This window comes from Mirounga leonina, unplaced genomic scaffold (assembly GCF_011800145.1).
Source record: "Mirounga leonina isolate KUSES-001 unplaced genomic scaffold, KU_Mleo_1.0 Mir_165, whole genome shotgun sequence".
In the NCBI taxonomy this organism is placed as follows: Eukaryota; Metazoa; Chordata; class Mammalia; order Carnivora; family Phocidae; genus Mirounga; species Mirounga leonina.
The window spans coordinates 80,931,830-80,955,828 of NW_023270415.1; the positions used below are offsets into that span (position 1 = coordinate 80,931,830).

Sequence of the window (23,999 nt, forward strand, 5' to 3'; positions counted from 1 at the left end):
CCGGGGCTCAGGCAGGACGCCGTGAGGACTGGAAACAGTGCTCAGGAAGGGTCCAGGGCGGTTCCTGGCCCGGAGCCACTCCCTCTCCTTCCCTTTCCACCTGTCAGTCTCGAAGACCCCCTTTAAAGAACAAGTCTTTGACTCCAGGCCCACTGGAGTCATGCTGGTCGGAGTGAAGGCTGTAAGGCCAGTCCTCGCCCCTGGCCATGTGACCTCGGGCAAGTCACATCTGCTCTCTGAGCTGCAGTTTTTCCAGCTTTGGAGTGGCACCATGCCTCGTGGCCTCTGGTCGCTGCCCCGAGGGCCGATGGGGGCAGGGGACAGTCCCTTCCTCAAGCACAGCTTCCGAGCAGGTGCAGCAGCATGTACGCCAGGCTTCCCGATGCGCAGGGGCCTCAGGGGTCCCAGGGCTTCCCCGGCTGGCCTCCTGCCCCAGGGGACCCACAGTGCAGCAGGCGGCAGCCGCAGGGGCTGGTCGTGTGGCTGGTGCTCCCGCCTCTCCCTGACCCGCATTTCCTTTGCCCCCCGCCGAGGTGTTAGGAAAACCCGCCATTTGCGCCTGGTTCTCACTGAGAGTTGTGAGAACTAGTGGTTGAAAATAGCCTAAAACTCCCCAGCTGCCTCCTCCCCAGGGAGGACAGGGGCAGGCAAGGGGCGCGCAAGGAGTGCGCAGGGCCACTGGGCTGGCCGAGGTACGCCCACGGCCCCCTGCCCCGCTCCGCTCCGGGAGAAGGCTGAGGACTCAGCGTCAGCACCATGGCCAGGGGGGCACCTGGCGTCCGGCCTTGTGTGGGGAGAGGCCGGGGTCCCCGCAGCCAGGCCCCTTGTCTGCGGCCCGGACAGGCTTCCCTGGGGCTGGGTGCGGACACACTGCAAAGCACTTGGTCCTGAGTGTCCTCAGCCCCCTGCAGCCTGCCCTGGGTCCAGGCCGATGGGGACTCGCTGTGTGGCCTTGGCCAGAGCCTTCACCTCTCTGAGCCTTTCCTGTGGAACACAGAGAAATAAGGCTGCCCAGCCCAGACAAGGGCAACTGTGGCCACACGGGTGAGCTCAGCAAAGTGGACTGGCCACTTCCCCACTGCCCCTAGCCCTTCTCTCCTCACCTCTGCCCGGTGTGTTGCCTCTCTCCCACCCTGTGGGGCCAACTCTCAGGAAGCATGTCTCCCCTGTGAGTGCCCATACCCCGGTGCCCCCAGGGCTTTGACACCATCCATGGGAGCAAGCACGGTGCCTGGTTGAAGGGACCTTAGTCTTTGCAGGCCCAAGTGAGCCCTCAAATCTGTGAGGTGAAGACTGCTGTGTCAGGCAGGCCTGGCCTTCTCTGGGGCCTCACACACATGGTCAGACACAGGGCCCGGACAAGGCTGTAGCCAGAGGGCTTCAGGTCAGGTGTATGAGGAACTCCCAAGGGGCAGCGGCTCTCAGCCCCCAGGATTGTGAGGAGAGCCCCCTCCTGTGTTCCCGCCCTGCCGGCCTGGGTTCCAGCACGCAGCCAGCCCGCACGCACGTCCGCGGGCCCGCAGGGCCATGGGCTCTGCTGAGGGTGTACACATGGGTCCCTGGAAACTCCTTCTGTGGGACTGGAGTAGGGCGAGGCAGGGCACTGTGGCCTGAAGCGGGATGATGCCGGGGGCAGCAGTCATGCCTGCTGACCCAGAGGGGCTGGAAGAAGGGGGTTCCGTCCTGTGGGCTGGGCTGAGTCAGTGCAGGGGAGGAGGAGGGGGGCCGGAGCTGGGCCCTGGCCAGGAAGTTCAGCACCAAAGAAAATGAGAATGGGGCCTGCACACTTCCCCTGCACATGCATCTGCATCAGGCTGGGTGAAGCCATTTCCTGGTTTAATCCTGACAAAGACCACATGAGTGGGCACTATCATCATCCCCAGTTCACAGATGGAGCAGGCACAGAGGGGTAGGTGACTCGCCTGAGGTCATACAGCTAGAAAGCGGAGCAGTCAGGACACAACCCTGTTGAGTCTGGCCGCAGCGACTGCGTCAACCGGCCTGGAGGACGCTCCGCTCTCACCCGGAGCCCCCAGTGCGGGGAAGGGAGAGGTGCTGAGCAGCCCCGCGCTCTGTGGCAGGGCCTGGAACCACGGTTGGCGGTGGGGGGGCTGTTTGCTTGCGCCGAGTATGACAGGTCTCTCTGCACCTTCAGGCCCGGGAGCCCTGCCTGGGGGGAGCCTCCAGCCCGAATCACTTGTGCGTCCAGACCTGGCCTGGGCGGGTGCAGAAGACCGTGGAACGTCACAGAATCTGAGCTGGCTGCACATCGGCCCGGGCCCCGCGGGATGATTGCCCATCACCCAGCTCTGCGCTGGCCCCGATGCAGAGTCTTTCCCTAGTGGAGGGTCTGTCCACTGTCCTCCTCCGGGCCCAGGCTGGAGGAGGGGCCTGGGGGCAGAGGGACCAGTGAGGGCCTCCAGCAGTGCCTGTCATGTGCCTGGACTGGGCCTTGCCTGCTGACAGGGAGGTGAGAGCTTCCCAGAGGAACCGGGAGCCTCTTCCCTCACCATCCTCTCCCCCCAGCTGTTCCGGGAAGGATGGAGGGCTGAGCTGCAGGTGGGAAGGGGTGGGGGTGCCCGAGGGCACCGGGCGGGGCCTCGTCTCTGCTGAATGGCTCTGCAGACTCCCTCTGTCCTGACTGGGAGGCTAATTGCGGCTTGTTGCATCCACAATTAATTATCGTGCGTGTGAATCAGCTAATTACTCCCCACACTCAGCCCCCACCCCTCACCCTTCTGCCTCGGGCTTGCAAAGTTCACTGAAGAGTTGGAGAGGACCCCGGGATGCCCTGGGCTGGAAATCCTGCGCTGTCCCCTCCTCCCCTGCACCCAGTGACCTCTGAAGACCCTGGGAAAGGTTCCCTGATGCTAAGTGCCCTCACTGCACCTCTGTCCCTGAAGGCAGGGCGGGGAGACCATTGGTTCTAGACCACCCCAACTCCCAACATGACCTCAAATACCCCCCTTAACCAAGCCCTCACTTCTCACTCTGAGAATGGGACGGTCCTATGTGAAAATGCTTGGAAATAGGACTTTAAGGTGTGTTTCTGCTGCTCTGCCCTGGGGTCTCCCTGGCACCTGGAACGTTCCTGTTTGCCGTCCCTCAGGGATGCCTTAGAGTTTATGCTCAGCCGAGCAACCAAAGAGCTTGCCACAGAAACAGGCTCAGCGTGTCACCAGGGTCAGGGTCCAGTGTGACCGGGGTCAGGGCTCAGTGTGTGACCAGGATCAGGGCTCAGAGTGTGACTGGGGTCAAGGTCCAGAGTATAATCAGGGTCAGGGCTCAGAGTGTGACCAAGATCAAGGCTCACTTTGTGACCAAGGAAGGGCTCACTTTGTGATCAAGGTCAGGGTTCAGTGTGTGACCAGGATCAGTGCTCAGTGTGTGACCAGGGTCAGGGGTCAGGTGTGACCAGGGTCAGGGCTCAGAGTGTGAGGAGGTTCAGGGCTTAGTATGTGACCAGGATCAGGGCTCAGGTGTGAACAGGGTCAGGGCTCAGTATGTGATTTTGGTCAGTGTTCAGTGTGTGACCAGGGTCAGGGATCAATGAGTTCAAAGTCATTTAGAAGTCACAGCTGATTCAATGACTGAGATCAGAGATGGTTAATGACCGTGAATAGGGCCTTAAGGCGCCAAGTGTCATTCTCCCTCTAGGGCTGTATGAGGAGGTTCTAGAACCTGGTTTCCCACTGGATAAGGTTGGCCCAGCAGAGGACCATCAATTTCAGCCTGCCATACTGAGCCCATCCTGGGTTTTTTCAAGCTGTGGCCAGGCCTCCAGTTTTGGGTGTGAGTGGTAAGAGTCAAAGGTCAAGGTAGAGACGTTGCTGGATATAAATCGGTAACAAATCTCTGGAAAAGTGGCCATGGGTTCAGAGGTCTAGAATCTGGGAGTGTTTGGGCCATAAGAAACCTTCAAAACCATTCAGTCAAGATACTCATGCACTAACAGGGAAACTGAGGCTGCAGCCCGGTAAAGGCGAGTCTCTTTATTTCAGGCCATTCAGCTGAGAGCTGGGGGTGGAAGGGGGGACAACAGGCGAAATTACCCACATCTGATCTTCAGGCGCCAAGCTGACTCTTCTTCCTCCTTGGGGAGGAGCATGAGGGGGCCCGGGTCCTCTCTGCCTCCACGTGGGGGAACTATCTGGGTTCTGGATCAGGAACTGGGACAAGGGGTCAATTTTCTAAAAGGGGCAGGTTGGGGAAGGAAGCAAGGAGTCCCCACATAGAGGGGGAAGGCCTGGCCCTGCTGAGAAGCCCCAATCCGAGGGGACACTGCCTCGCCCTGGGAACCCCAACCCCGACCCAGAGCGGAGGAGTGGGGGTGGCTGCCCCCTCCCCCAGCAGCAGGGAGAAGGGCTGGTGGGAAAGCAGCAGCTGAAATCCTGACTCAGAGCAGCCCGCACCCTGGCGCTGCCTCGCCGCCGAATATCAGAGGCCCCCTGGTGGCCACAGGCTGCTGGTGCGGGAGAACAGCAAGGCCAGGCAGCTGCGGGAAGGACCCGGTGGTGGACTCCGCGGTGGGATGGGTGGGCAGGTGCAGCTGGGGGGCCTCGGAGGCAGCCCCACCCCAGCACCACCTCCATCTCTTCTGTCAGTTCAGAGACTTGGGGGAGAAGGCTCTGTCCCTCAGGAGGGAAGGGAACATTCAGGGTGCCTGGAGGTTGTCCTGGGGAAGGCCCTCCCCGTCTCATGGTCTTTGTCTCCACTGGCCGGGCTGTCTCAGGACGCCCTTAGAGCTTTAAGCCCCAGTCCGGCCTTGCAAGAGGGTCTGGTTTGGACAGAGCTTCATCTGCTGAGATGAGCAGTGAGCCGGGTGCTAGGCTGACTTAAGTTGTCCCCCCAACCCCCCGGGGCTGGTGCTTGCGGTGGGGGCGCTGACAGTGACCAGTGATGGTGTTGGCTGCGATGGGACTATCAGGGCCCTGGGTGGGGGCTATGGTGACGATCACGGGGAGAACAGCACAGGGGTGGATGGTGACGAGGACTGCATTGACGTGTGATGGTGACAGTGATGATACCTGGATAGAGTCTCCTGATGCGTCTGCTGAGAAAAGCGGACACTTGGACCAGATGTTGGGCTTGAACAGCGAAAGTGTAAGTGGACTGTTACGGTGATAAGTATGCAATGTATTGGGTATTCAGGCAGAGCCGAAGAGGGTCTGCATTCAGAGTGGACCACAAGCTGTGCAAAAGGAGCAAGGAGCCGGGGGGCATTGGCATCCTGGTAGAGAAGAATCCTGAAGTGATTTCCCTGAGGTCATTCCTCCAAGACTCTGGATTTCATTCTAGAGAGGCCCCCTGTGGGTATCTGGCTAAAGGTCTCAGGAGAAGAGGGATTATGGACACTTTATGATGGGAGATAAAGCAGCTAAAGTTTATGGAAAAGCCCCATCAGTTTATGGAAAACAAAATCCAAATATGGAATTGGGATGTTCCCACTGTCACCAAGTCAAAGGAAGATGGATGGGGGATGAGAACAGAGAGGGACGAGTGAGGACAGCCACACAGGGTGATGTGGGCTACACTTCTACTTTCAAACCCATCTCCTCTTGGCTCTTCTCCTAAGCTCCTCCCTCAGCATTTCTTAGGAGTCCCCCCAAGAAAAGACTGGAAAACCCAAACTGGACAGTACAAGTCGGCTCTCCCCCTACCCCCTCTGATCCTCTTGGATGGGGTCCAGCGTCTATGCCTCTGACTCTACCCCCTGATCATAACTCACTTCTTTCATCCAACCTGCCATCCACTCTCATCCGCCTGTCCACACATTCCACCCCCCCCAACAGGCCACCATCTCTTCAGCCCTCCGCTCACATGCCATTCATCTGTTTATGCACCCATCTATCCTGTCCGTCCTCACCAGCCTCTTTCCTCCATCCATCCATCCACCTTCCATTCTTCCGTTCAACATCCCACCCACCTCTCCGACTTCAGATCCATCCATCTATCCTCTGGCACACCTCCTTCCTCTACACCACTTGCCTCACCCATCCTTCCACTTGTCCCATCCTTCCATGTTCCTCTATTCTCTATGTACAACCCCTTATAACTTCCTTCCCTCCATCCATCTATCCTCTGTCCATCCACCCATCCAACCACCCATCCACCCACCCATCCATCCACCCATCCACCCATCCACCCATCCACACATCCACCCACCCATCCATCCATTCATCCATCCACCCACCCATCCGCACATCCACACATTCACACATCCATTCACCCATCCACCCATCCATCCATCCATCCATCCACCCACCCATCCACACATCCATTCATCCATCCATCCATCCACCCATCCATCCATCCATCCACCCACCCATCCACACATCCACACATCCACACATCCACACATCCATTCATCCATCCATCCATCCACCCATCCACCCATCCATCCATCCATCCATCCATCCATTCATCCACCCACCAACCAGCCAGTGGGCAGCCACTCCTCGGCTCCTGGAAGAGACAGAGAGCAGAAACCCAACTCTTGGCTTTCCTGCTGCATGGGGCAGGAACTGGGCTTTCCTTGGTGTGCGCGCGTGTGTGTGCATTTTATCCGTACCCCCCCCTTATCTCTCTCCCCTCCCCCACACCCCGCCCCCCGCTCGCGCTCCCCTCTAATGTGTGATCTGGAAGCTCTATAAAGCCTGATGTAATCCGTAATGCAGTCTCTGGCTCCCGATTCGGGATCCAGTTTCAGTGAGCGAGAGATTGGGGAGCGCCGGCAGCCCGGTGGGGGGAAGCAGCTCGCCTCTCTCCTCCTCCTTCTCCCCGTCCTCGGCCTCCTCCTCCTCCTCCCCTCGCCGCCCCGCCCCCGGCTCAGCTCGGCTCGCCCCCCCCTCAGGAAGGGGAAAAAAGGCGAGAAGAGCGGGGCAGGCGAGAGGAGCGGAGCGGCGGCGGCCGGAGAGGGAGCGGCGAGCGCAGGCGGCGGCGGCGGGCGCGGCGTTGGCGGCGGCCCCGGCGGAGCGAGCGCGGAGCCGGCGAGCCGGGAGCACAGGCGGCCGCGCCGCGTCCTGGCCGGGCCCGGGCCCGCGCGCCCCGCATCGCCTGCAGCCCGGGCATCCGGACCCCCAGGCGCGGGGGGGCTCCAGCAGGCGGGGGGAGGGGAGGGGGCCTGCGTGCGCTGGCGGGGGCACCCCGGGGTGCGTCCGGCTAGGCCTGGAGCGGGCCGGGGGCGGCGGCGGCAGGAGGAGCCCCCCCCTGGGGTCGGGCGCCCAGCTCGGCCGCCGGCGACGCGGGGCGCTCCTGGGGATTCGCAACTCGCCGGATCAAGTCTTCGCCGGCGGGGCCGCCGCTGCTGGGGAAGGTAAGGAAGGCTCTGGCTGGGAACTGGGGGCTGGGGGCGCGGCGAGAGGGGCGCAGCGAGGGTGGGAGGGGGTCGGGGGAGGGGCGGGCGCCCGGACTTCCTAACTTCGCCGTTTGGGGCTTGGCAGCTCCGAGGTTTGCGCTCGGAGCTCGGGAGTTTGGACCCCCCCCCCCCCCACCAGCCCCCTGCCTCCTCCAGCGGCAGCCACGGAATCCGGCAGGTCTCTGAGCGCCCGCACCGGGCGGGCTGAGGAGGGGGCGACCCTGGACGTGGTAGAGGCTCCTTGGCGCTGCTCACCTCCCCCCCACCCCAGTCCACACACGCAGCCTGGCCAGGCTAGCAGGCTGGGCTGGGGAAGGCATCCCCTCCCCATCACATGCACAGACCCAGGGCAGGCTGGAGAAGGCGTTCCCGTTGTGTCCCCAACACATACAGATGCTGGCAGGGGTCTTTGGGAGCCCCAGATGTGACCCCTACAGCCACACATAGACCCAGGTAGGTTGAGGAGAGACACCCCAGTGTGTCCCCCTTCCCTTCATGACACTCAGAGCCCCCTACAGACATTGTAGGGGCCGGATATGTCCTCCCCCCACGCAGAGCCCCTGGGCGGGCACGAGAAACCTCGGTCTCCCCCTCGCAGCCCTCACCCGGTAGACCCGGCACTGGCTTTGGAGGTTCTCTTCCCCCCGAATCGGGAATTGGCAGAGGGCCACCCTAGCGCCCCCCACCCCCCCACCACCACCCCCACACACAAACGACCTGGCTCGTTCTGTTCTCGTCTTCTTTTCCACTTGCTCGGACAGGCCGCGCGGATAAGCCGCTCCGAACTTTGGGTCGGCCCTGCGCCCTCTCCGCGCGAAGCGGCGAGGCTAGGAGCCGGGCACTCCTCGGTCCCCATCCCCAGCGGGAAGAGGCCGTCGGCCCCCCGCCGCCGCTGCGCTGTCTGGGAGCCGCGCGTAGCTGCCTCGAGGAATGAGCACGTCCCCCTCCCGGGGCGGCTGGGGGCTCTGGGCCCAGCCAGGCGCCCTCTCCCGGGGTCCCCGGGGCCCCCTGGGCAGGGCAGAGCGCGCCTCGGGCCTGCCTCGGAGGGGGCGGCGCAGAGGAGAACAGCCGCGGAGCCAGGCGGCCGGGAGAGCTAGTCCGAGGCTGCGGCTCCGAGCCCCGGTCCCTCCGCCGAGCCTCGGCGGCTCCGGCTGGGTCACTTCCCAGGCAGCTCCGAGAGAGCGCCCAGCCTGGCAGCCAGGCCCCAGCCCGCTGGGCACCTTACCCTTCCCACTTTTATTTTGGGATTCCAAGTTTCTTGGAGCGCAAGGACCCAGGCTGGGACCTGACGAGCCATAACCCACCCCTCCTAGGCACCCTTCCGCTCGGGGCGCTCCCCATCACGTCCCATTCCCCCGGGTCTGGGGCAGGGATCCCTTAGCGGCAACTCGGGAGGAGTTGAAAGGCGTGAAGGCGCGTGGGTGGGCAGGGGGCGCGCACCCCCGCCCTAGAAGAGCCTCTTGGCGTAGGTGTTGGGAAGGTGGCTGGGAGATCTGCGCTCCCACCCCACCCTCGGGACCCAAGGAGACCCTTGGTGCCCTCCCCCACAGACACAATCACACGCCCCCTCCGAGCAGCGGCCGCGCGGGCGGTGGAGTGGGGGGAACCGGAGGCTAGGGTCCCTTTTCGTATCCGGGAGGTGGTATATGGTGTTTGGGGTCTGGAGAAGCGGCCATGGCGTCTTCTAGAACCCTGAAACCTTCCATTCCCCGACGACCCCCGCAGCCGAGGAGGAAAAGAGGGAGGTCGAGGGAGGGAGCCGCTCCCTCCCCGACCGCAGGCGATAGAGAAACTCTGCGCCCGGACGCCGGGTGCCGCCGGGTCCGGCTTTGAGTACCCCCGCAAGGTCAAGCCGGCGAAGGAGGGGGCGGGGGCTCTTGGGCGCGCCCCCGCCCGCGCAGAGTCGCAGCCTAGGGAGGGGATGTGGGCCGCCCGCCGAGTCACCCGAGCACCCGCCACCCGCGCCGGGTCCCTAGAGGCGGACGTTGCGCGCATTCGGGGATCCCGGGGCGCCCCGCGCCGAGCCCGGCGCCTTCCTTCCCGGATCGCTCGCTGCTCCTCCGCGCTGCTTTCAGACTTGTTGCGCCTGGGTCTGGGGGGCGGGGGACGGCGCGGGAGCCCGGGGGCCCGGGCGGCGGGGGGCCGAGCCCTAGGCCCGCGGGAATGCGCCCCGGCGGCGCGCGGACGGGCACGGCGCGGGGGGCTCGAGCCGGCAGTTTGCTGCCTCGGATCCTGCAGAAGGGCTCTTGTCCCCGCCGCGCTCCCGCGCGGGGGCGGACACAAGGCGATTCGTCGCCCTCGGCCTCACGCCGCACTCCGCCGACCCCGGGCAGGGAGGGACCCAGCCAAGTTGCCGAGCCCTCCAAGTCCCTTCCCTCGTCCGCAGGCTCCGGCCCCTCTCGGGCCTCGGCGGCCGCGTCCGTGCAATGGGAGCGCGGGTTATGCTCTCGGAGCCCTTCCAGCCCAGGCCCTCGGTGCTGGGCCCGCGATCCAACGTGCTGGGCCCGCAGCGTGCTGGGTCTGCGGCGTCCGGGCCGGCCAGGTCCCGAGGCAGCTGCGCGCCTACAGACACTCGGCTGCGAGGCTCGGCCACAGGCGGCCCGGCAGGCCCGGGCGAGCGGCCGAGCGCGGGCAGCCTCGCGTGGCGCCATCGCTCCCCTGGCCCGGCCGGCCGGCCCGGCCCCGCCTCCCGGAGCGGGTCCGGGGGCCCGAGCCCGCCCCCTGGGGACACCTCCGGGCTGGGCCCGGCGGCCGGCGCGGGGCTGCGGTGGCGGTGGCAGAGGGCGGCGCGCTGCCCCCGACGGCCGGGAGAGGGCGCCCGCGCCCGCCCGCCGGGCCTGCCCGCCCCTTCCGTCTCCTCCGCGCCCGCCCGCGCCCGCCCCATCCTGGGCAGCCCCCGGCCGCCCCGCCCTCCCGCCGGGCCCTCTGCTGCCCGCCCGGCCCGGGCGCTGGCGTCTCGGCCAGGCCCCGTCACCTGTTTGTCCGCTCGCCTGGCCCCCGTGCCCTTGCGCACTGTGCACAGGCGTGAGCGAGCGTGTTTGTGTACATGTGGGCCACGCACGCTTCCGGCATGTGTGTGCGGACACGCTCGCTGTCACATCTGTGTGCGCGGCGCGGTGCAGGTCTCCCGGGAGTGCGCGCCCCGGATGGCAGTGTTCCGTCCAGCCGCGTTTCACCCTTGGGCAGGTCCTGTGTCCGCACTGTGTGCAGGAGGGGGACCCTGGGAGTCAAGCTCTATCTGAGCCCCATGAAGACCCCGAACCTGGAGGGTTTGTGCCAGCAAACCCACACGCCCATTGTCCTCTGCAACCCTCCCACCTCCGGCCTCCCCGGCTGCAGCTGCGCCATAGGGCAGGGCTGTGATTTCCGGGGAAACACGCGCGGCCCGGGGCCCTTGTGCACCGTCCGCATGCACACACACACCACACCTGGGGGTGCCCACGTGGTTACACTTCACTGGGGGTGCAGTGAGGCCAGGGGGCGCGCATGGTCACAGCCCCACACCCCCAACGTGAAGGCTGACGAGAGGATGGGAGTGAAGACGCTCTGACAAGCCCTGTGAATCAACTCTAGGGGGTGGAGGATAACGGCCAGCCTGCAGGGGTCCAGATGTGGGGCTCCCACGGAGGCTTCCGCCAGAAGGGGGGGGTAGGTATGGTGAAGGGAAGGGAGCAGCCATGCAAAGGCCCTGTGGCAGGCGACAGGACAGCTGTGAGGAATGGACAGGACTTGGAAAGGAGGATGAATGGCAGGTGGGGACTTCAGAGGGAGTGGGGCCCGACCTGAGCCCTGGAGGCTTTGGGCTGCTTCCTGGGAGCCGGGGGAGGACCAAGAGGATCTTAAAGAGGGTGGCGATTTGGCCTGATGGACATGTCAAAGCAGTGGCGGGCGCCCCTGTGGACAGCAGGCTCACAGGAGATGGAACGCACAGCCAGTGACAGGTGCTGCCAGCCCCACACCTGTGCCGCATGGTAGACTACATCCGTCAGGACCAAATGCCCCCCAAGACCCCCGCACCCAACTTGCAACAGGAGCAGACTCAGTGCAGCGTGCGCGTCCCATCAAGAAAAGCGCACAGAATACCACTGCCCTGCGGTCTGGACCCCACTGTGCACGCGCACATCCCAGGGTGAGGTGTTGCTCAGAGGGGAGTCTCCGTGGGCACAGCTGCAGGGGACAGAATAGGAGCCCCTCCCCCCAGGAGCCCCGAGCCCTGCAGATGCGGCTGGATGCAGAGCTCTGGGCTCAGATCCCCATGAGCCTGTCCCGGCTTGGCGTCCTCAGCTGTGTGCTGGGGCCGGCAGTCCCCCCATCTCACAGGGTGAGGCAAAGACTGGCGCTCACGGACAAAGCGCCAAGCACGCTAAGGGGGCACCTCTGTCCTGCTCGCCCTCACTTCCCCTGCCCTCCCCCTTCTTCATGTCAACCCATGCCTATTAACCGAAGAAGTGGCAACGGATGGGAACACAGGGTCTGGGGAGCAGAAGGGAGTCTCCATCTCGTGCCCAAACTCCAGGTCCTCCTGCCCTATGGGACCGTTAGCGATTCCCTAACTTGCCACAAGACAACTGCGTGTGTCTGTCCTGTAAATGGTTCAGGCAAATGGAAGTGTCCAGTGCACACTTGGGCCTCTGGCTCGCCCCCCACCCCCACTGTCACCTTTGGCACCTCCATTATCTTTGTGCTGGTCCCACCACCTGTCTTCCCGTGCATGGATCTCTGTGCACCCCAGCACCACCAGAAGCCCGGAGAGGCCGCCAGGGCAGGCACCAGAGTTGGGCCCCAGCCCAGGCAGTTTTGGGAGGCTGGCTGCCAGTTTTGGGGTTCTGACTCTTGGCTGAGACATGGGCTGAGGTCCCTGAGGAGGAGATGCTGAGGGCTGGTGGGCAGAGGCCTCAGAGCTCTGCAGGGCCCTGCAGGGCCCTGACCCCCACCTGGATGGGGGGACGGAGGGAGCACCAGACCCCACCCCCTGAAGTCTGCGCCTCACCCCCCCAACCCCTATTAAGCCCTGAGCCTGCATGAGAGTTGATGGCCCCAAGCTCCCTCCTGCTTGGCAAGGTGACTTTGGACCAGCCGCTTCTCGGAGACTCCATGACTCAGGGCCAGGAGCCCTTCCACCCTGTGCCCCAGAGTGCCGAGCACTGCAAAGGGCGCCGCTGAGGTTGGGGCTGTCGAGGGCAGGTCTTGGTAAGGACCTGATCTGGCTGGGGGGGTGACATCCAGGGTCCTGGGGAATGCATGGAAGGAGAGCGAATCGGCAGGGAGAGAGTGCCCTCCGCCGCCCGCTGCCCCTGCTCCCCGCCGCGCCCAGACGAGCCCTGACCTGTCCCTGGGCCCCACCTCGCAGGTGGTGCCTCCGGAAGCCTTCCTCTCGACAAGAGCACGCGCACTCGCACACTCACGTGTGTGCACGCCGGCAGCTCGCTCATACTGCGAGTGCACACGCTGCCTCCCCCACACAAAGCCTCACACACACGTGTCCTGGGACACACACACTCCCTCATACACTGCATGAACATGTGTGTGCATGCATTCTCTGCACCCGGACATGCTCCTCAGCACCCCAGCCTGTCTATCCGTGGGCCCCATGGTCCTGCCCTGGGGCGCCGGGTCCGCTTGTCTCGGTCTCCCTCCAGAGCTGGGGGAGGGGGGCTGTGGTTGGGGCCTTGAGCCCCAGCTCCTCTCTCTCTGTCTGTCCTTCTCCTTGGCTGGACCCCACAGAGAGCAGAGGTCACCCTGTGGGTGGCGGTGGAGGCCCTGGGTGCAGCCTCCAGCTGGGGGAGACTTTGCCCCTCCAAGCACTGGGTCAGGATGCCTACCCTGCGTCTCCTGGGGGTGCTGTTGGAGGAGGTACAGGGGACTGTGGGAGCCAGAGACCTCACTTCCGTGGAGCGGTTGCAGGCTAAGTGCCAGTCTCTACTCATCCTCTCCACACGCCGTCAGGACCTCTGCCGTCTCCGCCCAGCCAGGCCTGCCGGGGATGCCCCTGGGGCCTCAGCACCTTCTGCCCAGGGCAGCCCCACGACCTGAGCGTGCCCCCCAGCCCCTTCCTGACCACTTCTTCCCACCTTTCTGCTGTCTGCTGGCCCTCTCCATGTGACCTTGGGCAGGTGACCTTGGACAAGCCCATCCTCCTGGGGACCTGGGGAGCACAGATCCTGGTGTGGGGGTGTGGATAGGGGCACCACTCACAAGCCAGCAGTTGGGTGGGCAGGGCAGCAGAGCCTCTGTCCGTCTCGGGGCACGGGGGCTCACTCCGGACACCGAGCCGGCCGACACAGAGAGGAGAGGGCACAGTGACATCTGTCACACTCGGAATCGCAGCGACCCCCTCCTCATGAGAGTCCCCCGCCCTGGTGGGGAGCCCCTAGCCCTGGGACAGATGCCGTCCCTGTCCCCACTTAGGACGCTCCCCAGGAGAGCCAGTCTGCGTGCACGTTTGTGCCGGATGTGAGTGACCCCACGTGTGCACGTGTGCGAGGGCGCGTGCATGCGTGGGGATGCAGGACACATCCGCTCCTGGGAGGGCCCGGCAGGCTCAGGTACGGCTTCCTGGGGCAGGCCCTTGCCCCGTGCCCTGAAGGATGAGAAGGGGTTCGCCGGGCAGGGGCAGCGGGGGCAGCCCAGGAGGGGCAGAACGGAAGCAAAGCCAGGAGCTTGAGTGCACGGAGCGTCTTCAAGGCCTGTGAGTGGTTCGGGGTGATGGGATTCTGGGCAAGAGGAGGCGTGGCGAGGCCCCTCAGAGAGCTGGCCCCTGGCTCCGGGACCGGGGGGCCTGGGGCAGTGGGGTGGGATGCGGGGTGATAGTCTCTCACTCCTGACTACTGAGACGGGGGCTCTGTCGACCTCCTTTGTGAAATAGAGGTGAAGATGGCCTTGCCCTCCGTGGGTGGGGGAGCAGGTATGGGGTGGCCTGAAGCAGAGCCAGCACAGGACAGGCCCTTCCCAGCAGCGGACCTTCAGGTGGGGAGGGGGGCTTCCTCTCTTCTCTTGCACAGTTCTGCCTGGCTTCCAGCCAGGTGCCCCCCCCGCCACGGCCCCTGGGCCCAGGCCGGCGGGCAAGGGAAGGAGGCTTTCTGAGGGGCTGGGGCTGGCAGGCATGGTGATGTGGAGGGCCTCTCAGGGGCCTGGCCTGGGGGCTCCTCAGGGCAGGCTTGGGATACCCCACAGGTCAGATGGGGGGTTCACCGGGAGCCTGGTTCACACGGGCTGGGAGTGCGGGCAGCTGGTGGCTGTGGGGTGGGGGGCAAGTTCTCACGCCCCACCTGCTTCTGTGCTCATGGAGGGAGGCCTGCCTGGCCCTTCCTGGCCTCTCCTTGTCCTGGGTTGTCCTGGATCGAAGTCAGCAGTCCCCCGCCTCTGCCCCCACCAGACCCAACACGGCCTCCCCGGGGACCAGGCTGCCTGACCTGCTACGGCCCAGGAGGGATGTGCGGGGGCTCACGGGACCCCCTCGGCAGGGAGGGCAGGCTGCCATGGGTGGGGGTGGTCGCGCGTCCCTGGACGGCCTCTCCTGCTTGCTCTGCCGGCCCCCGCCCGCCAGCCAGCCCCTGGGCTATCGTTGGAGCTGGGGGTGCCCACCCACCCCTCCCCCAGTGCAGCCTCTTCCCAGGACACACAGGCAGGCCCTGTTCAGGGCGCCGGGCAGGACAACAGAGTGCCTTTTGTGGCTGGCATCTGGGGATGCCATTGGCGGCCTGGGGTGGGTGGGGAGGGGATGAGGAGGCCGGGCCTGAGGTGGGTCTGTGTGTGTGCACTGGGCCTTGCGGGGGAGGGTGCTGAGCCTGGGGAGGGGGGTTGGACAGACCCAAGTGGGGCTGGAGAATCATGGAGCCTGCGGGGGCAGCGTCCAGGCCAGGCCCTTGTACGGTGGGGAAACCGAGGCAGCCGGGGCTTCTGCTGTCGGGGCGGAGACACAGATGGCCTGCACGTGCATGGGTGCATCTGGGATGGTGTGGAAGGTGGGCGGGGCACCCCGCGGCTGATGGTGGCCCTGGGAGCCTCGCTGTGGCCTTGATTCCGCTCCTTCTGCACGGGGGTGCCGTGGGATTGAACAGGGGGGTTCCGTGGAGCAGCCTGTGGGCAGTGCTCAGGAAATAGCAGTCACTCTCACTGGTCCTCCTCACCCTGACTCCCAGCTTCCTGTCCCCACCTGGCACGGCCAGTTCTCTCGGTCCGCCCCCCCCCCGCCCACTGTCACGCCCCTCCCATTCCAGTGGCCTCTAGCCTGTGACCCCGCTCAGACACCTGCAGGGCTCCCTTGCCCTCCCGCGCAGGCTCAGGGAGGCCTTGCAACAGGGGCAGGGCTGAAGCTGGCCAGAGGGCTGGGGGCTGGACACCAGGAAGAACTTCCTGGCAGCAAAGGCAGTTTGGTCCTGAGAAGGTGATGGGGGAGGTGGGCACCCGAAGAGGCGTGGCTGCTAATGGTCACTGTCCTTGGGAGCCCAAGAGGGGCAGTGGGTGACAAACTGCAGTCACCCGGGCTGGAATCTGGGGGACCAGTGACCAGACCAGTGGCGTGCGTGTGGGGAGAAGACAGCCCCCTGTGAGCACTCGTGGAAAGGACCGGCGGTGGCCACACGAGAGCCCAGCACCAGGGGCAGGGCGGAGGCTCCTCCAGCCCCTCCCGGGTGGCCACAGCAGGCTCAGAGAGCCCTGACCGCCGGCAGAGGCCTGCGCGCTGGATGCGGCCGAGGGAGGGGCCCGAGCCAGCCCGGGGCGCCCCGGGCAGGTGCTGCGGGAGCCGCGGGAGCTGCCGGCCGGCCCTGCGCCTGGTATGGGGCCGGCCTTCCTCCGGGCCCGGCCCTCCCGCTCTGAGGCCCTGCCTTGGGCTCCTCGGGGCTCTGGCCTGGCCACTGGGCTCTCCCCTCCAGGTCCCCTCCAGGTCCCCTCCTGTCCCAGCGTCTGGCTGGCCCTCACATCCCGGCTCTCTTCTTGCTGTGGGACCATGTACAAGCATGTGACACACGTGCATGCATGCGCAGATGTGTGTGTGCACGTGCACACGTCTGTGCTTTCACACGCGTGCCCACACATAGGCATATTCCGACACGTGTGTGGGCACACAGCTGCCTCCCATCTCCTTGAGGGCCCCCACTACCCAGCGTCGTCTCTGTGACCCCAGCTTCCCCTGGCCCAGATCCTACACAGGCCACTCCCTCGCTCTCCCTGCCTGCACCTGCCCCCAGCTGTCAGAGGGACCCCAGAATGAAGATCCGATCAGGCCCTGCCCCCACTCATCCTAGGACCTGACCCGGACACTGTCCCTCTACGACCCCACCCCGGGCACCAGAGCGGTCAGGACCCCCGTACGCCCCCGCCGTGCCTCAGCACCACTCGCCGTGGCCTGGGATGGACTCCGCTTAGCCTCCGCCGCAGCCGTATGACCTGGGGCCTGGCACCCGTGCCCCAAGCCTGCCCAGCTCTCTGTCTGCCTGGGGCCGCCTTGGCGCAAGAAGGCTCAGAGGGGCCTCGGGGCCACCCATCCACGGTCTTGGTGGAGGGGATCAGGTAGGGAGCTAGTGGGGATGGAGGAGGCCTCGTTTCACTGGAAAGGCCTGGGAGGTAGAGGGTGAGTGCCCACTGGCAGGTGCCGAAGCCATCCCAAGGACAGCCTGGGCCTCTGCCCTGTGACCCAGCCAGCAGAAGCCAGGCCGGGCCGGTCCCGTGACGCTCAGACTCGCAGCTGGGACAGCCTTCTGGCCAGCAGAGCCTTCCCCAGCGCCCACAGTGTGGGGCAGTTCGAGTCCGAGCTGTGACCTGAACCCTACTGCTTCCCTCCCGACCCTGGCTCCCTGGTGGCCCTTGTGGGGAACCCCAGAGCTCCCAGGCACGCTGTTTGAGAACCCCATGAGTGGGCACTTCTAGGCCATCTTCTGGCCCTAGGGGTCTGTGAAGGCTCACTGCAGAGCCTCGGTCCTGGGCTGCAGCTACCTGAGGGGGCTCTGAGCTCTGCCTGACCTGCCCCCTGCCACACCCTCACCCCTGCACGCCCCCCACACACATCCCACAGCCCAGCTGGCCACTGGGACTTCTGTCTTCTCTCTCCCCAGCACCCTCCCCCCACTCCCCTCCTCCCCCCCCACCACCCCTGCCCTTCCTGCCGAGACCACTCTCCCCCATGGACTGCAGGGCTGCCCTTCCTGGGGGCACGGCCCTGCCTCTAACCCTCCCCGCCACCTCCTCTTGGTGTGCAGGACACTGCAAGCGGGCCGCACCCCCCTCCCCCGCCCTGCAGGTGCTCGAAGAGTGGAGTGAGCCAGTGACGATGAGGGCTGGTGGTAGGGATGCCGGGAGGCCCTCGCTCGGCCCGGCTCCCGCGGCCCTGGGACAGGCATCGGGTTAGGTGCGGTGCAGAGGGGCCCGCTCCGACTGGCAGCCCAGGCTGGGGATCCTGGCTCGGGCACCCGGCACCTACGAGTCCCACTGAGGCTGACTCCTCTGGGGTCCCAGATGGAACCCTAACAAAGTGCCCCAGGTTACAGTTTGCTGCTGTCGACACAAAATGCCGGGCACAGGACAGAGCTCCGCAGAATGTCCCCTCCAGCCCAGGCCGCCGAATCCACGGAGGTGTGAGCGCAGAGGCACTCTGTCATCCCAGCAGCACATGGCTGAGCATCTACTTCTTCCCGATGGGATGACGGAGGCCCTAGAGGACCCCGTGCCTGGCACAGGCCTGAAGGCCGCCTCCTGCACCCGCTCCTGGCCCCCCGGGACCAGCCCCCTCCGCGGGAAGGCTATGGGATGGGCTGCCAGGGGCTGGGATGAAGAGGGAGTGTACGGACAGGAGAGGGGCTGTAGCCGAGGGGGGCCCTGGCCTGGGTCATCTCAGACTGTGCAGTCCCACTGGGGTCAGTGATGGGGTGCGGCGAGGTGGGCAGATGTATGTGGAGGTCAGTTTCTGCTGGGTTCTGCCAGCATCCCCCTGGGCCTGGAGCATTAGGGAAAGACTGCCCCCGGGTTGGGGGCTGGCTTCCACATTAGGTCCCAGCCTGGGACTTAGCGTGGGGGGGTGGGGGTGCTGCAGTGAGGGGCTGAGGCTCAGGGGAGGTTTCGGAACACACTGCCACCTTTCTGCAGCAAGCCTGCAGGGGACCGACCAAGTCTGGGATTGGCTGTAGGACCCTGGCCATGGCCTCTCCATCCCCATGATGTGGGGGGCAGGTGGCCAGGGCCAGGGGGCTCTGCTATGCCCACATGCAAGGCCGGCCCCAAGTGGTCTAGAGGCAGCGGGGGACCAAGGGCCAAGTGCAGAGTCTGCTCAGCTCTGCCCAGAGGTGCCAGGATGAGAAGTTTGCAAATTCTTTTCGCGGGGCACCTAAATGTCTGCCATGAAAGAGCCCCCAGAGGACCAGGTTTGGCCCAGCTACCCCAGATCCAGAACCCTACTCCAGCCTCCTCTCCCCTCTAGTCACCTCCTGCCCCGAACACGGGTAAACCCCCGGGTCTAGCTCTTACCCTCTTGCTGAGAGAGTGAGGCTTCACCTCCTGTTTTACAGATGGGGAAGCGAGGCTGGGGGAAAGGGACTCGCCCAAGGCCACACAGCCAGGAGGGGGCAGCCCGAGTCCGGGCACCCCCACTTGGGTCTGCTCAGGGCCCAGGGCCGCCTGTGCCCAGCTCCCTGCTCCGCCAACAGCCGGTGCAGGAAGGACGCCAGCCAGCTAGGCCTGGGCAGCAGGAAGCAGCGAGTCCCTGTGGGCAGGCGGCCGGCACGTGCAAGGTCAGCAGAGGGGAGGCCGGGCCACCTGGGGGACCGGCGGCAGCTCTCCTTCCTCACCCACCGGCTCAGCTGCTGCGTGGGACGGACAGCTGGCCCAGCTAGCGGCCTTGGCGATAGTGGGGAAACTGAGGTCTGGAGGCAGAAGGAACTTGCCAGGGTGCACGTGGTGGCGAGTCCAGGAGGGGCATCGCCCATTTCTGAGCCCAGAGTGGCTCCGCTGTCCCTGCACTAAGGGGCTGGCGGCTGCCGCCCCTTCCCCAGCACGCGGCCAGCACCCTCTCCCAGAGCAGGGAGGGGACCCCGTGAGCTGTGGCACAGACTGGGGTCAGTGGGGGAGGTGCGCGGTGGGTTCTCCTCTCCCTCACTGTGGCCTCCGGCGAGTCACTTACCCTCTTAGCCTGGGTGTCCCCATCCTGAAGCCGGGGGTCCTGGTGCCGGCCCGGCAAAGAAGGGGTGAGGCAAAGGCTTAGTGTCGGCTGAAGCCTGGATGTATGTGGTTCTGGGTGGCTCCATCCCCAGCCCTCCCTGGCCAGCGCTGCAGGGCCCCGGGGCCAGTGGGTGCCCAGGGTGGGAGGAGGAGGAGGAGGGAGGCGGCCTGAGAGGCCGCAGTGACCCATATCGTAATGTCACAGTCCCAGTGCGGTGGGGAGGCACCGGGCGAGGGGCAGGCACTCCCACCCCTGGGGGATGGAGGGAGTGACTTCTCCCCTCCACAGCCCCCTCCCCTTCCTTCTGCTGAGGTTTGCGGGTTCTTCCCTGAAAGGCAGGGGATGGGGAGGAAGAGGGGCAGAGAGGACAAAGACCCAGGATGGCCAGGAGAGAGAGCCAGGCCCCCCACCAGAGGCCCCGGGAGTGAACGGCGGCTGTGGCCGTGACAGGAGCAAGCAGGCAGGCCCGGAGCCCACGGGAGCCACACCAGGCTGCTCAGCCACACGGGCACAGCGAAGGCCCCGGTGGCACTCGGCCCCCGGCCCGGCGCCGCCCACCCGTCCCTGCTCCAGCCAGGCTGGAGGAGGGGGTCCCCGGCCCCCTGCAGGTGGACACACTGGCAGGAGGCGGACACGGGTGGATGGGGCAGGTGCCTGGGAGCCGTGCCAGGCCCTACGTCAGCCGCCCAAAGCCCAGGCTGGGCAGTGGGGCCCGGCCGCAGCGTGCCCAGGGTCCCAGTCTCCCAGGGGGCTCACCGCACCCCCTCTTCTGCTCTCCTTCCAGCTGCTGCTGAAGCCACAGGCCCGCGTCGGGGCCCCGACCTTTAGGGGCCACTGCTGCCCTCGAGATCGTCTGAGGCGCTGCCCTCCTCCCGCGCCCGGCTCCTGCCCGCCCGGCGCCGCCTTCGCCGGACCCTGGCATGTCAAGGCCTGGCCCGCGCCTGCCTGCCCAGCCCGCGGAACCCCGGCGGCCCCGCGAGCTAGGATGAGGGGCCAGGCGGCCGCCCCGGGCCCCCTCCGGATCCTGTGCCCCCCGCTGCTGCTGCTGCTGCTGCTGGGGCGCCGGGCGCGGGCGGCCGCAGGGGCGGACACGGGGCCCGGGGCCGAGCCGTGCGCCACGCTGGTGCAGGGCAAGTTCTTCGGCTACTTCTCGGCGGCCGCCGTGTTCCCCGCCAACGCCTCGCGCTGCTCCTGGACCCTGCGCAACCCCGACCCTCGGCGCTACACGCTCTACATGAAGGTGGCCAAGGCGCCCGCGCCCTGTGGCGGCCCCGGCCGCGTCCGCACCTACCAGTTCGACTCCTTCCTGGAGTCCACGCGCACCTACCTGGGCGTGGAGAGCTTCGACGAGGTGCTGCAGCTCTGTGACCCCTCGGCGCCCCTGGCCTTCCTGCAGGCCAGCAAGCAGTTCCTGCAGATGCTGCGCCAGCAGCCGCCCCTGGACCGAGGCCCCCGGCTGCGGGGGGGGCCCCCGGGCCCCAGCGCCGACTTCTCCGTGGAGTACCTGGTCGTGGGCAACCGCAACCCCAGCCGGGCCGCCTGCCAGATGCTGTGCCGCTGGCTGGACGCCTGTCTGGCGGGCAGCCGCAGCTCCCACCCCTGCGGCATCATGCAGACCCCCTGTGCCTGCGTGGGCGGGGACACCGGCGACCCTGGCCCCGGCTCCCTGGCCCCCCGCGGGGACGTCTGCCTGAGGGACGGCGTGGCCGGCGGCCCTGAGAACTGCCTCACCAGCCTGACCCAGGATCGGGGCGGGGATGGCGCAGCAGGTGAGTGCCCGGCTGGGAGAGGACCTCCGCTGGCTCTCTGGGCAGAGGGCGGGCGGGGGGAGAGGGTCATCTCTGCAGGGCTGCCCCGGTCACCAGCCCCCGGCGCGGTCACCTGCCCCCGGCGCGGTCACCTGCCCCCGGAGCGGTCACCAACCCCCAGCGTGGTCACCAGCCCCCGGCGCGGTCACCTGCCCCTGGCAAGGTCACCAGCCCCCGGCGCAGTCACCTGCCCCCGGCGCACACAACCAGGGAAGCCAAATGCGTTGGGATAAGGTTGCTGCACGCATGTACTGCGGGCGGGCGGCCTGAGGTCTTTGTCCCAAGTCCCAGGGCCCGCGTGCCTGGAGCCTGGGAGGGGCCTGCTGAGTGTCAGTGAAGGGATGAACGAGGGATTTCTCCCAGGATGAAGGAGTGTTAATTCCTGGCCGGGAGAGGGTCCTTCCATCTTTGCAGGCAGACATGCTAAGGGGGAGTGGGCTGCTATGGCCTGCGGCGGGGTCTGTGGGGCCTCCGGGGACCCGGGCTACATGGAGGAAAAGTGAGCCGAGTGGGCTGTTTGGAGACGTGGTTGGGAGCTGAAATTTGGGGATTGAATGTGGTTCGGCCACACCAAGCATGTAGCCAACAGCTGGTCACAGCGCACCTGCAAGGTGCTGTGGGCACCAGGGACACGCAGTGGAAAGAACAACAAAGACCCGTTGTCGAGAGGTTGCCTTCGGGGCAGAGGAAGGGGCCAAAGTCACAAGGGAGCTCATCGGGAAACAATGCCGGGGAAGGGTCTGTGGTGGGCTGGGGCCTCTGTTTCACCAGGAGGTTGGGGGTCACCTGGACCAGGGAGCCGTGTTCAAGATTCCGGGAGGGGCGCAGTGAGCCCCAAGGGTGTTGAAGGGCATTGCAGGCCGCGGACGGGGTGGACGTGTGCCGGGCACCCTAGCAGAGGGCCGGCGGGTCTTGTGTGGTTCTCGGCCTTCGGAGCACCTTGGCTTCTCCTTAGAGAGCTGGGAGCCCATGTGGGAGGACGTGACTGGGGGAACGGAGTGCCGGTGGGACTCGGTGGGCACTCCTGGGCAGGTTTGGTGATGGAAGCCCCCTGGCAGAATGCCCAGGGTTTCATGGGAGCATCCGGGAGGCTGGCTCTGTGGCCAGAATGGGGAGGCAGCAGGGGACAGCTCTTCTCAGACTGCTGAATGGCACGCAGGCCGGGCAGCTGAATACAGGCGCCGAGCATCCAGGGGCTGGGCCTGGCTGGGGGCTTCACGCTGGGCAGGTCACTGTGGGGCCAGGTGACATTGTCCAGGGCCCTCGGCCAATGAGGTCAGCGGACTGCTCTGAACCAAGTCTTTAAAGGCAGAAAATAAGCTACAAGAGGTTTCAAGGGAAGGCAGTTATCTGGGAACACAGTTCCAATCATGGCCCCCGCCTGTATATCCCAGAACGTCTGGGAAGCAGTGAGCATAGCTGGAGAGGAGCAGAGGAAAGGGGGAGGCCACTGCCTCTCCCGTGGTCTCAGGAGGAGGTAGGCAGAGCCCCTGTATGGTGGGGGCAGATGGGGTGTCCAGGAAACCAGCACAAATGCCCTGGGGACATTAGATGTGTGGGGGGGCCCCCAGCAGCAAGGTAGGAGGCTAGAAGGGCTGACCTTTGGGCTGGGCAAGATATAGGTCGCTGTGACTTTGGCTTGGGCAGCCTCCGTGGTGAGGCTGGAGGTGGTCCTCGGGGGATGAGGAGGAGCAGAGCAGAGGGGCAGTAGCTGGTTTGGGAGATGGGAGGATGATGCAGGGTGGGGCCGGGACCTGGCCCGGCCTATAGTCTTGCTCTGCCACTCCCCAGTGGTCATTTACCCCCTGAGCCTTGGTTTCTTTGTCTGCAAGGAAGGACTGTGGTGCCACATTGGGTTTGATGGCCCCAGGGCCCGGCCCACCGTGGCAGCCATGCATAAGAGCTGGTCTGTGTTAGCCTCGTGGGGCTTTAAGCAGAAGAGTGACATGCGCTGGTGGTCCTTGGGCTGTCAATGCAGAAGGGCGCTGGAGCTCAGAGCGGGAGTTGGGGACAGGGAGGTGGCCATGGCAGGCACCCCAGAGGGAGCTGATGCTAGCCTGGCAGGGAGGGAGGAGGAGGGCCTGGGGGGCGGGTAGGAGCTGACGGTTGTGCTGGTATGCAGGACATGGGGAAGGAGATGGCTAGACCACCCCCAAATTTCCATCCAGGAGCTGGGGAAGCACGGGGTGGGGTCGCAGTGGGGAGGAAGATCCGGAGGTCAGACTGAGACTTCAGTGTGGGATTGTTGAGGATCCCCAGGTGGGACTGTCATTTGAGCAGGGCACTCTGGGATCTGGAGCACCAGCACAGGACCAGGTCAGCCTGACCCGCACTCGCTGAGAGTCCTGGGCCAATCCCAGCAGCTCTGTTGGCCCCTCAGGCCGCTTGTCTTTAAAATGGAAAGAGCAAAAATAATCTTTCCGTGATTGCGTGAGAAATGAAGACCGGGTGGAAGCGATTCTGAGCAAAAACGATGCCAGCAACAAAATACCAATGCCCGTGTCCATCATTAGGTGGGGGACAGAGGGCTTGGGGGGCAGGCTGCCGGAGGAGGAGCGCTTGGGGACGGAGGCTGGGCAATCGGGGCTCGCACAGGAGATGCTAAAGAAGGAAATGTTTGGAAGTGGTACTCAGAAGAGGACAGGAAGATGTGTGTGTTTGTACTCATGTTCACACCTCCACG

The 23,999-nt window shown here is 65.5% G+C and overlaps 1 protein-coding gene across 1 annotated transcript in view; it reads left to right on the top strand.

Moving 5' to 3' along the window:
• Positions 1-17,996: 17,996 nt before the first annotated feature.
• ADGRB1 (adhesion G protein-coupled receptor B1) overlaps positions 17,997-23,999 on the top strand; it is a 60,462-nt gene continuing 54,459 nt past the window's right edge. The window contains exons 1-3 of the mRNA XM_035012275.1: positions 17,997-18,136; positions 18,771-18,792; positions 20,293-21,277. Of these exons, the coding sequence (XP_034868166.1) occupies positions 17,997-18,136; positions 18,771-18,792; positions 20,293-21,277 (1,147 nt within the window). The remainder of the gene's footprint in view (positions 18,137-18,770; positions 18,793-20,292; positions 21,278-23,999) is intronic.